The sequence below is a fragment of the Antedon bifida genome, chromosome 10 (genome assembly GCF_963402885.1).
Source record: "Antedon bifida chromosome 10, ecAntBifi1.1, whole genome shotgun sequence".
Classification (NCBI taxonomy): Eukaryota; Metazoa; Echinodermata; class Crinoidea; order Comatulida; family Antedonidae; genus Antedon; species Antedon bifida.
The window spans coordinates 14,496,565-14,510,425 of record NC_136235.1 but is presented as its reverse complement, the minus strand read 5'-3'; the positions used below and the strand labels follow the sequence as shown (position 1 = coordinate 14,510,425).

At 30.8% G+C, this 13,861-nt stretch overlaps 1 protein-coding gene across 2 annotated transcripts; it reads left to right on the top strand.

Annotated features, from left to right (window-relative positions):
- The first annotated feature begins 1,473 nt into the window (after positions 1–1,473).
- LOC144853650 (uncharacterized) lies at positions 1,474–13,848 on the top strand. 2 transcript variants are annotated; one of them, XM_078711395.1, is made up of 10 exons: positions 1,474–1,608; positions 2,501–2,542; positions 3,785–3,982; positions 4,401–4,466; positions 4,929–5,462; positions 5,974–6,039; positions 6,425–6,466; positions 8,110–8,163; positions 8,500–8,541; positions 9,722–13,848. In XM_078711395.1, the coding sequence occupies exons 2-10, from the start codon at positions 2,524–2,526 to the stop codon at positions 12,961–12,963; spliced, it is 4,263 nt and encodes a 1,420-aa protein (XP_078567521.1). In that variant the 5' UTR covers positions 1,474–1,608; positions 2,501–2,523; the 3' UTR covers positions 12,964–13,848. The 2 variants fall into 2 exon arrangements, with proteins under 2 accessions (XP_078567521.1, XP_078567522.1); XM_078711396.1 differs by lacking the exon at positions 1,474–1,608 and having other exon boundaries at positions 2,324–2,542; positions 9,722–12,339; positions 12,880–13,848.
- The last annotated feature ends 13 nt before the right edge of the window (positions 13,849–13,861 follow it).

Sequence of the window (13,861 nt, the reverse complement as noted above, 5' to 3'; positions counted from 1 at the left end):
CATTACCAATGAATGACTCATATAAAAGGGATATACCATAAAACTTCGAACGTTTTGTGCAACGTGGTCTGCAGAAGGCCTAATTGCGCGCCTGTGCTAACTGCTCTTTCTTGCGGCACAAATCTGACTGTCCTATCTAATTCGGCTTCGCTTTTAGCTCATAAACAATCATTCATCTATATATTTTTTACATATTTATTCAAATTCTGTAGGATTTAAGACTACATACATTTTATAAATTTAAGAAAACATTTAGTTAATTAAGCATTGTGAGTGTTCAGTATTACAATTTCAAAGGATCCAAATCTGGGGGTTTGTTCTTAACTCACCTCCATTTACAATGATACAAAAATGGAATATTCATATTCAACGACACCAACCGGAAATGTTTTATTGTTATTAATCGATCCGTTTCGGGGAAGAAGGAAAGACGCCATTTTATTAGTTTATTTCACAAAGGTAAGTTGTTAATGTTTAGGAGGAATATATAGGCCTACGTTTTAGAACAGAATGGTTGCGATCGATATATGTATAGCTGATATTTTTTAGGAAAGGCCTATTCTAACATTATTAGCCTAAAATGCGTTAATTAATTTATTTAATTAGAATTGTACAGTCATTGAGTACGGGTCACTACTAAATTATAGTTTTAAGAGCGATCTCGATCCTCTAATATAATAATATAATTATAGTTACTGTAGCAATTCACACAATTTAAAGCCCCCTCTTTAATTTGTAAAAGTATTCTTGAAAAGAAGCCCATCTCGCAAAGAAGCCCATCTCGAAAAGAAGCCCATCTTGACAGGACGCGAGTACGGTACTAGAATAAGAGCAAGCACATGGGCTTCTTTTCAAGGTTTGACGGTAGTTTTTCGATACTTCCCTGCTGCCATGGTCCATACATAGGCCTACCGTAATTCTTCTAACACGGAACTTGTTGCGTTACAATTTTATTTTGTGTCGTGCATTTTTCCTGGATAAAGATTGAAGATACTATCGGCATTGCACGGTCTGCTTTTTTGTAAACAATTAATTGTGTGCAACGTGGTCTGCAGAAGGCCTATTGCGCGCCTCTGCTAACTCATGCTCTTTTCCTGCTGCAAAATCTGACTGTCCTATCTAATTCGGCTGCGCTTTTAGCTCATAAACAATCATTCATCTATTATACTATTTTCACATATTCATGCAAATTCTGTAGGATTTAAAACAAATCAAAACATACATTATATTCAGACGAATTGATAATTTATTATTATTTTAAATAAATATTTGAAATGCTACGATGCATGTTTTGACCAATCATTTTACAAATTTAAGATTTATTAATTAGCATTATGTGGAATTTCAGAATTTCCAACGATCCAGTAATAGATTAAAATTAAACTGTATGTAACTGTGACAGACAAATTTTTGTGTCGCGATTGGGCACTTGGTTGATCGGTAATACATCTAAAGAGTTTGTTCTTAACTGTTCTCAACTCCATTTACAATGATACAAAAATGGAATATTCATATTCAACGACACCAACCGGAAATGTATTATTGTTATTAATCGATCCGTATCGGAGAAGAAGGAAAGACGCCATTTTATTAGTTTATTTCACAAAGGTAAGTCGCTAATGTTAAAAGTATTTTATTGGCCTACGTTTTAAAACAGAATAATTGCGATCGATATCAAAATAGCTGATATTTTTTGTGGAAAAGACCTTTTCTAACATGGAGCCATGAGGGTAGTAGAATATGTCTATCCTGAGCGGAAACAGCCCGTTGTGTGATGGTCATAATGAATATACATATATTCTATATTATTATTACGTTACCTCTCGTCTGTGTAAATATGCCTTATAGTCATTGTTTAGTATACACTACTAAATCACTATTGGCAACCGCCAGATATTTCGCTATTGGTCCGAGGATTTCCATAGACTAGCGATTCCTAAACTCTTAAAATTCTTCAGTAAGGCGATTTTAAAGACTATTTTCTCTTTTGCATCAACGACATTCTTTTGGGAGTGAACCCAAAAGTATCTCCACCCCTCTTAAACTAATTCTATATAGCGATTAATAAACTACTGAATAACAATTTATAGTAGAAATTGTGAAAAAATGTAAGGTTCTGGTCATTCAAACTAATATCTTATTTATTAACGTTTCTGCCAATTACAAAACAGAGATAAAGCCCACCCAAGGGCCGAAAAGACAAAACAGATGCTAAACAATTCACAGTTAGACAACCCTAGCCTTAGACTTGCCCCACAACTCTGTATTTAGTGTCTTTTTTATGTTAGTCCACCCGTCAACGTTTCGATTTTTGTATTTACAAGCTCAAGTAGTATACAAATAAAATGCCATATGTGCCAATATTTATCTTTTTATTAATATTAAGTAAAAACTCTGTTTGTAACCCAGACTACCCTACCTCAGCCCCACCCACCAATATGTTTGGCATCAATAATTGTTTTGTACGATCGGTTACGGTATATGTTATATTCTCTTTCAGAGTGATTCTTGGACATTGCAAACATGTCTGATGTGGAAGAAGGTAAGTACGAACATTGAATCTGTCCATTTTCTGGTTGCCGGATATATTGTAGGTTACACAGTGCATGTTTGCCACAGTTTATTTAGGTCGCCATACCTTATAATTATGTAAACAAACTTCCTCTAGAAGTAAAGGCAATGGTGAGTAAAGCCAACATAAATACTTGTTCTCAATATTAAAATTAAATGTTTTTTAAAAATGTAATTTCAGTCTGGCTAGTCGGGAGCAAGACCATTTTCTGCAATTTTGTAAATTGATATTGTTTTCAACGAAACCTAATCATAGTCATCATCATAAGTTATAATATTAATAATCAAGAGACAACTTCTTTTTTCATAAACTGTCGTTCACCAAAATTATTTATGTATTTATTACGTATGTTGACAAATTTAGAGCAATTTTGAGCTTTTCAAAATTGCTCCAAGTTTCTTGCGTTGCGCAGAGCTTGTAATTACTGTATTGTAAAAAGACCGTGTTTGCACTTGGTTTTTGTTCTTCATACCAAGATGTTCATACCCTGCGTGATAAATACCTTTTTTTTTCAAGAACTCTCAATGTGAACACATGCTGCACGTTAAACTAATAAATCAATTTATTTATTTATTTATTTGTTGACTCATTCACCTTTGGATCGGTGGCACTCACAACATGCGGTTCGGTCCAAAAACAAAACATAACAATTTGAAAAAGAAACAAAAAGAAGGAAAACATAATGAGGGAAAAAAAAGAAAAAACTAAATGAAAATTAAACTATATACAAGCAACAATACAACAAAAACAGTCATTGGGAATATTTCAACGAAGACCCTTTTTCCCATGACAAGCTTAAATATCTTTTACAGAATTTATCGAATGCGTTGTAAGAATTTTCTAAGACAATACTATTTCATACTGTAATTACCGTACTTTAACTGGTCTAGTTTTTACTGGCAAATACTGTGACAACCAATTAAAAAAGATTTTTAGCAGAAAAAAATGTTTTCCAAAAACGGTGTAGCCCAATTCCCAATATAAATAGAGTGGCACTAGGCTACCACATAATCTGATAATCTATAGACCAAATTCAGCACTATACAAGAATTATTGCACGTCATTTAACGGGGTTTTTTTTGGCACTAAATCTTTTCAGTGGGTTCATTACGTCAAATACCATACCACCTTAACCAATTCTTCAAGTTCAGCATATAGTAACCAAAATTTAGTAATATTTTTTTTTTAAATTATCAACTACTGATTTTGTAGGTAGTGAGGATGATGATGATGAAGATAAGGCGGTATCATCTACCTCAAAACGGCGGCAGACAAATGCCAGTAGCAGGGAGAGTGGAGATAAGATGACATCAACTAGTTCACACTGGCAGCCAAGTCCCATTATCGCTATCAGGAAGGGTGGTGAAGATCAGGGGGCATCAACTAGCTCTAAATGGCGGACAAGTCAAAGTAAACAAGACATTTTAATAGATTAATAATTCATAGCGTAATATAACAAATAAAAGAGAAATAATAGGGTTTTAGTTGGTCAAATGGAGTCACTTCAATTGAAAAAAAAAATGGTAACTAAACTAATTAAAGATATATTGTCCCCCTGAAAATGTGTTTGTTAAATATGTAAAAAATTGTAATGTCACATAATAGGTAAAACTAAAAAATAGCCTATTAAAAGTCTGCTTTTATTAATCTTAATTTTTCATGTTTTTTGGGGACAATACATCTTTAAGATAATTTTATTTTTGTGATTACTCATCCCGCATGTTTTCTCACTGGTCTACAAATGTTGATTTGAAACAGTATGACTTTTTTTCTTAATAATTATTAATTGATGGTTAATAAGGTTGTAACATGTATTCTGGTTTTGTAGGCAATAGCGAGGATGACGAAGATGAGGCTGTACCACTCAGTTCCCAAATGCAACCATGTGAAGAAGGTAAATAAAAACATTTAAAAGGGAGAATTATGATTATGATTGTGACTGGAGGAGAGAGTTATGGTATATATAAATGATTTTATAAAGGTGATGATTAGAAAGATGAGTATTAGATGAAATGATGATTAAGGTGATAATGATGATGATTACGATAATGATGATTAAGATGGTAATGATCATATGATTAAGAGATGAATAAGATGATTAAGCTGATGATCATTAAGATGATCATTAAAATATGATAATGATTTCGATGATTACAGTGATTATACTGATAATATTTATTTGTCCATATGAAAACAGATAATAATTATGGTGTTGGAATATAGTTATGTAATAGTTTTTAATTTCTTGTGGTTTAGAAAAAAATTCATATTGGCAATATTATATGAAACAATATTGCCCACAATAGCTATTTGCAATGTACAATTATAGTTTGTAACTTCTGTTCTTAAACTATAGATTTGTCGCAGGAAGATTTCAGACAATTAATTGAAGACTTTGCACAATGGTTTGATGGATTTAATCTTCTCGGCATGCTACGAGTTGTGTTCAAAGACATTGTGGATAGTACTAATACTTTGGAGAATGCTAATTCTGCAAGGGATTTGTTATCTCATTTAATGACGTCTGGAGAATTGAGTCGAAGAAAGCTTAGTCTGCTGTGGGACACAATTAAAGTAACTAAGCAATTTGGCTTTGAGTCAAAAATTACGGATCAACTTCCTTCCTTCCAAAATATCAAGGAACGTGAGGTGTCATCATTCACAAAGTACAGAATACAACTTGTGAACCTGGGAAAAGTGCTTACTAATGACAACATAGCAACTCTTGATGGAATATACAACTTTCCTCAAGCGAAGAAATACAAAGACAGCTGGAGTTTGATTTTAGATCTAGAACTTCAAGGAAAACTGAGCGAAGACAAATTGAAGTCATTTATAGAAGTATTAAAGGAAAATGGAATGGAGTTGGCTGTGAAGTCATTAATTGATGGTATATTGTAGTATTAAATTACATTGTAGAAATCAAATCTAATTGTAAAAATGATTAATTTACAGAGATGAGAGTTATTTTGATTATTGAAATCAGATGTATGTAAACAAACACACGAAATCTTTATTGTAAAAATATTCTATTTCGGCCATTTGGTAGTATTATGTTGTTAAAATAATAATTTGAATTTTGAATAGTAAAAATATAATCACAGTTATTCGAGCCAGGCTAGCATAGGCCAGATTTTGATTTTTTTCTCTTCGAGTAAATAAAATGAACAGAACCAAGAAGCAGCATTGTAGTTCTCGTTTTAATGCATACTCAATTACTTGGTGTACTATGTAGACATCCATGAGGAATTTACTCAACTCTCATCATGTTAGTATTCTTAGCTTTAATTGATAATAATTAACTAAATGTTTAAAAGAATACACCATTCATTCAATATCTTATTTTTGAATAGTTGTTATAATTTAAGGGGATAACAAATTATTAACTTTTGATTTTGTAGATAATGGTACAGAAGATGATGAGGACACAGCATCGTCAAGCTCCAAATGGCAACGACCAAGTCAAGGTAAATAAAAAAGAACAGAGATGGAACGAACATTTTTATTTTAAATATTGATTAATTACCAGCAAATTCAGATTTCTGTAACTTTGTTATACAGAATTATAAAAGGTTGAATTATACTTTGATTTTTAAAAATAATTATTAGGTTTGCTTTTATTGAAATGGATACTGTATAATGAACTATTTCAACCGAATGTTTTATTCATTAACTAAAATCGATTATTAATCACTTTCTTTTAACAAAACTATATTTGTAATGTGTTTTTAAAATGTACAGTACAGTACTTAATTTTGTTTGTAATTTTACAATACTTTGTGTATAATTTAATTACCAATGGTCAAAATATTTTGTTAATAGTTACTAGCATACTTTTCATTTTGTTTTTAGAAGATGAAACGAAGAAGTCAAAATTAAAAAGAAAAATGCAAGGTGAGTAACTCGATGCACTTGGACATGTCAGTGTAACTCTAATATAACTAGCCATATAGTACGTACAGTATATATACATGTTTGTTAAATCTTGGTAAACATCAAATTTATTTACTAATAGGCTCATGCTATAGGAAATCTGTAACAATAATTTCTAAACAAAATTGTTCTTGAACGTTGAAGTCATAACAACACTATTAATACAGGGTGACCACTATCAATCTTATTTTCATTTTTAGAAGACAAAAGTAAACCATTAAAGACAAAAAGAAAAAAGCTAGCAAACCAATGTAAATAATTAAGTAAATTTTCTATGAAGATTCATTACTAAATTTAAGTGTGTTTTTTATTTATTTTTTTAATGTATTTTTTACTGGTGAACTTTATTCAATCAATCGTACATTTTTTTTGGTATTATAATGGTAACCATAATAACGTATATTTACAGTGATTTTTACATGGAAAAAACAATATAAATATTAATTATAAAATATATACACTAATTATGATAATAATAAAAATTAATTGTTTAAATTGACTATTATTGGAAACAGAAGTTGAATAATAAAATACTGAATAAATACACAGTTTCATTAGATGTTTACAATCAATGGAAAAGATGAATACATATAATATTGTAAGTATCAAAAATAGCAGATAGTGTTTAGGAAGATTACTGTATATTGGCAACGGCCTACAAATGAACATGGTTATAAGCAAAAGTTATAATATTGATTGATTGAATCGGGCATCACTATAAGCAAAGCTTTAAAATGTGATGTCCTATGTAACAATTAAAAATTGGGAAAAAAAATAAATAAATAAAAAAACAAGGCCAACAGCCATAAGTCGCGTGCTCTCCACGCGACTAACGACCGACATATAGTTAAAACTTGTCTGTACATCAAAACAGTTCAAAAAGTACAGAAAAGCGAAAAATTACAATAAAGACAATAACAATAATTAAATATATATGTAAATAATAGAGACAATAAGCAATAATCATAAATGACAGTTGAATAAAAAAAAATATTAATAGATCATTCGTTAAAAAAAATCGATAATGATAAATATTTTGTTCATAATACGTTGTGATTTTAGGTATTAGAATATTTGTTGAGGAGATTTGTATGAATTGTTTTTTAAATAGACCTATACTGTTTATTTCTCTTACTGAGTTTTCAAGGCTATTCCATGTCTTGGCACCCCTATGAGCATATACTCTGTTGTCCTATTTTGGTTCGAGGTTTTTATCACACATTTCTTCCTTTGATTATATTAGGGCTTGGTATTATCGATCATACTACTTGATAGATTGGAAAAGCACATCTTAGGTCTGGTTGTATGTACATGCAGTCTTAGTTGCCAAATAGTTGGCGAGGCTATTACCAAAACCATGTTCTTTTAATCTGTCCCATAAGAATCTATGCTTGGGCCTCAGTTGTTCGTAATTTATATCTTTCCTATTTTCTATACTGTACTGTAAAAGAGAGCACCTTTACGCTATATAATGTTTTGCTATATTGCACACTTCCATATACACGGGGTATCAAAATAACTGGAATGGTACTGGTTATCTTTCCTATTCATAGTTTAAGGTGATAACAAATTATTAACTTTTGATTTTGTAAATAATGGTACAGAAGATGATGAGGATACAGCATCGTCAAGCTCCAAATGGCAACGACCAATTCAAGGTAAATAAAAAAGAACAATAGGATTGGACATTTTTAATTTAAATATTGATTAATTACCAGTAAATGAAGATTTCTGTAACTTTATTGTACAGAATTATAAAACGTGTACTGTAAAATGAACAACTATTTCAACCGAATATTTTATTGATTAACTAAAGTAGATTATTAATCACTTTCTTTTAACAAAACTATATTTGTAATGTGTTTTTAAAATGTACAGTACAGTATAGTACTTATTTATGTTTGTAATGTTACAGTACTTTGTGTATACAATGTACCAATGGTCTGAATAATATTTGGTAATAATTACTAGCATACCTTTTGTTTTGTTTTTAGAAGATGAAACGAAGAAGTCGAAATTAAAAAGAAAAATGCAAGGTGAGTATCGTGTAACTGTCAGTGTAACTGTAATATAACTACACACACCTTGGTAGACATCAATTTTATTTTCTCATAAGCGTATGCTAGTCGTGAATCAATTTGGGGATAATTTGTCCTCATCACCAAATTGATGAATGCAAGTTTTAAATTTCTAAAATAATTGTAAAAATAATATATGAATATGGTAATATATGTAATAGTAATACTAAGGTAATGAGGTATTTGAAAAGAAAAATATTATTAATTCATTTTAACAAATCCCCATTTCAGACACCTCACAACTGACATCCATCCACAACACAACGTGTTTACAATTATTACATTATAAACTCATTTATTTACATAGTGTAACTTCCAACATGCCCGTAGTCACATTTTAAAAATAATTCAGTCGTGGTGTGCCACGACCACCAACCAAAACGACAAATTGGTTTAATAAACCGTGTTTACACGACCGTCTATTAAACAATTCAAGGCGGACTATCGCACCCCAACCATCACTAGTTCCGTTTACTAGGTAGGAGTTCAGGGTCGTAATGTGGTGGTTATGGATGGTTAACATTCAAATGATCATAATAAAATGTACAACTGATAGTACTTTTTTATCGGATGTGTGAGCTTTACAAATATTATTATGATTAAATACTGCTTTTGTAGATCATAGTGAGGAAGAGCAACTAAGTCCAGGTAAATTAAACAAGGCCAACAGCCATAAGTCGCGTGCTAAAACGCATAGTGATACCGGACCGACAGACAGACAGACCGACCGACCGACATAGTGAACTATAGAGTCGCGTCCACGCGACTAAAAATACATTAATGAAAAAAAGAAATTGTTTATGAATAGATAAACATAATATTTCAAAATGTTGTATTCTTTTTTTGCAATGTTATTGATGTGTGACTTGGTGACTGACTCATTTAATAAAATCTATCCCATCCAAACAGTACATTTGATTTGACAGTTTGACACATTTTACATAAACTTTTCATATTATATAACTATACAAATGATGAATGATCATTATAAGAATAAGGATGATCATTTTCTTTGAATTTAAGTTGACCAGTGCTCATTTCTAATATTATTGAAAACTAATGTTTTTATGCTAATCAATTTATTTTCTTTTGTATATTGTATTATTGTAAATTTTAGTGTTCAATTTCTACTTTTTAGATGATAAAATTAGGAAGTATCTCTGTGATCAACAAATCAACACTTGCAGTAAAGCCAATCTGATTGAAACCGAAATTATGCATTCACGATATAGAGTAGACATTGCACACATGTTTACTGATCTTAACCTAATGAAAGAAAACCAAAACAAGATTCCAGATCCAAAACCAATAGGTTTAGATGAAGTTTTAGCTATTGTCAAGTCAACACCTGCGTGTAAACTACTCATCGAGGGCGAAGGTGGAATTGGAAAGTCAACTTTACTTAGATATTTCTCTTACAGGTGGGCTAACAAAACAGACAACACATTTAAAGGTAAAATATTATTTCTTGTCAATATAAGAGACATAGAAAAGGGCAAAGGTGTTCTAGATTTAATCGTAGAAGAAATAGAATTGCAGGATTTTAGTTTGAGAACTGATCTTCCAGACGATCCCAAGTTAATCAAAAGATTTATTACACATCATGATAAAGATATTGTTTTATTATTGGATGGATTAGATGAAATACAATCTGGAGTTGATAATCCAAAAAAGCTCTTCACAGGAAAAGTACTACAAAATTGCATAGTAATACTCACATCACGACCAGAAAACATAGACGAATTTATTCATGAAAGCAATGTGCATGTAAAAGTAAAAGGGTTTAATTCCGAAAACATGGAGAAATACATAAGGAAACACTTTGAATATATTAAAGTACCTGAATTAGGAGAGGCTCTTATTAAAGAGCTTGAGCTTGATGAACCATTCGACGGAGGCAAACATCAGGATGTATATTCAATGTGTAAGAATCCTATGTTACTTTTGTTGATTTGTATTATGTGGCAAAAAAAACAATATCTTCCAACTGATATATCCGTTTTATTTGAAGAAGTATTTCGATGTATTTTAAATCAGTATAATAAAGAAAAGAAAGATGAAAAGATAGATGAATTTAAAGATACACCAAAACCATTAATTGATGCCATGCTTGTGTTAGGAAGAGGACTGTATGAAAGCCTCAAAATCAACCAGCTCTATATCGAAAGAAAAAACCTAAGAGGAAATAAAGACATGGTTACTTTAGCTTTAAGCTTAGGTTTTCTGTATAAAGATGAACCACATTCAAATTCTAGTTTCAAAACAATATTTACAGCTCCTCACAAGCTATTAGTAGAGGCACTGATAGGATTTTATCTCTACAAATCAATTAACCAGTTAGATGAAGAAGAATGGGATAATATTAGACAAAATGATAATTTGAATGTAGCAAGGGAGTTTGTAATTGGCTTTCTAGGTTCTAGGGCTGATCAATTCTTGAATCATTGGGTAACAAATAGTGTAACAGATTATCGCAGTTTAATCAATCTCTTTAGATTTGTGAAAAAGGAGCACATAATTAAAGTAGAGAATGCCCTTAATGCCTATTTGTGGAACTCAAATTTATCAATAAAGCCACGCCTAAATGAAATATGTACATCATTAAAGAAATGCCTTCATTATATACACCATAGTGACAAAGATGCCAATTTTATGAAACTTCTAAGAGTTATAAATAGTCTAAGTACTGAAAAACTTTTTCGATGTATTTGTAATGAAAAGTTGTCTAAAGAAAAAGGCATTATGCTTGCTCACATTCTGATTGCTGTACCAAAACAGGAATGTTTGTTGAATAAAATGTCATCATTGGATGATGTTATTGAACATCTAAATTTAGAATGTCAGAAATTGAATTTTAAGTATGATATGACAAGGTACAATACCAACGGTATAGTTGGTTCATTAACTTCTTCATTTCTAGTTCACTTGTTACGTAATTCACCAAAACTAACTTTATTCGGTATCGTTCAATTTAATGGATGGGTGGGTGGTGATGTGCTCAATCATGTGATAAACAATTTAACGAGACAAAGAGTAAGATTAGAATTAAGCAAAATTGCGTTTAATGGTAGTACCCTAAGCGAAGTTAGTGGATGTTCACTTGCTGCATTATTAGCTATTACTCCTAAACTGCAAATGTTAGGCATGATGCATTGCAGTCTATCAAGTGTTACCGATATGATCACAGAATGCGAAAAAAGAAGTGTAAAAATGGAATGTATGCACACCCTTAATATCTGTGATAATGATCTAAGTAAAAGTAGTGGAAGTTTACTTACTTCATTGTTTGCTATATTTCCTAAACTGGAAGAATTACACCTCTCTTCTTGCCGTATACCAGGTGTTATTATCAATAGCATGATCCAAGAGTGTATTGATAAAGGAGTAAAGATGGAATGTATGAAAAACTTTTATTTCTGTAAAAATGATCTGAACAAAATTAGTGGATGTTTACTTACTTCATTATTTGCTATATTTCCTAAACTACAAGAATTGTACCTCAGTTTTTGCGGTCTATCGTGTGTTATTATCAATAGCATGATAGATAGTGGAGTAAAGATGGAATGTATGATAATCCTTTCAATCTATGATAATGATCTAAGCAAAATTAGTGGATGTTCACTTGCTTCGTTATTTGCTATCACTCCTAAACTGCAAGTATTAGACCTCGGTAATTGCAGTCTATCAGGTGTTATTATCAATGATATGATGAAAGAGTGTATTAAAAGAGGAGTAAAGATGGAATGTATGAAAGTCCTTGGTATCATTGGTAATGACCTAAGCAACATTAGTGAATGTTCACTTGCTTCATTATTTGCTATTACTCCTAAACTGGAAAAATTATACCTCAATGATTGCAGTCTGTCAGGTGTTATTATCAATGATATGACCAAAGAGTGTATTAAAAGAGGAGTAAAGAGGGGATGTATGGAATTACTTGATATCGGTGATAATGATCTAAGCAAAATGAGTGGATGTTCACTAGCTTCATTATTCGATATTACTCCTAAACTGCAAGTATTAGCCCTCGGTAATTGCAGTCTATCAGGTGTTATTATCAATGATATGATGAAAGAGTGTATTAAAAGAGGAGTAAAGATTGAATGTATGATATCCCTTGATATCAGTGGTAATGATCTAAGTAAAATTAGAGGATGTTCACTTGCTTCATTATTTTCTATTACTCCTAAAATGCAAAAATTACACCTCAGTAATTGCAGTCTATCAGGTGTTGTTATCAATAATATGATCAAAGAGTGTATTAATAGAAGAGTAAATATGGAATGTATAAAATACCTTGACATCAAAAGTAATGGTATTAATCGTAATCAATTACTTTCTTTAAAGGATGTCTTTCCAAATGCTACTGTAGTGGATTAACTTCCCGATTTCTTTTGGAGAAGGTTTAATTCTACTCACAAGATTGATGGCAATTGAGACTTTTTAATTAAGGCTTTTCAGATCTTAAATTACCTTTCTTTTCAGATAGGATAATACAGTAATTGAATGACATTACCTACTGGTTTGATTATTTTTTAATTCCAAAATCAATAATCAAATAGTTTTTTCTATTTACAATTCTTTTTTTAAATAATCTAATTTAACGTTTAGGTATATCTCTGCATATAATATGTATGTTAATTTGGTGGTTTTTAATATTATTATTACAGTACTACTGTTATATTATATTACTTTTACTAAAATTCACTTTTACTATTACAATTGTTGTATGGTGAGCCATTGAATTATATCACAGCAGTAATACTGTACATTGTTATATTCAAGTATATTGTTATACTGCACCATTATGTGTTATGACATTCAACGTCTGTACGGGTGTTTTCTTTGTGTGATCATTTTTACTGGAGCATTTGCTATAAAACTAATTTAACAGTTCTGGATTACTATTACATTAGAATTGTTCTTTCTCAATGTGTATGTTTATTTAGTTTCAGTGTGAATTTTGATTAGCAAATATGATTGAATAAACATAATATGTATCGAGATCGCTGTACAATATAATCTATGGGTGATATAAATACTGCATCTTAAAATCACAAATATTTTGTTATTCATTGTAAATGATTTAATAACATGTATCGAGATTGCTGTTCAATTGTATGTACAGTGATTTAAATACTCTTGCATTTTAAAATCAGTGTTACGTTAAATAATTATAAATACAGATTATAGAATTCAAGTGTTATTGATTGATTTTAATTTTTGTCCGATGGACAATCAATCGCCACAAAACGTTGTTGAATAAATATAAAAAAGA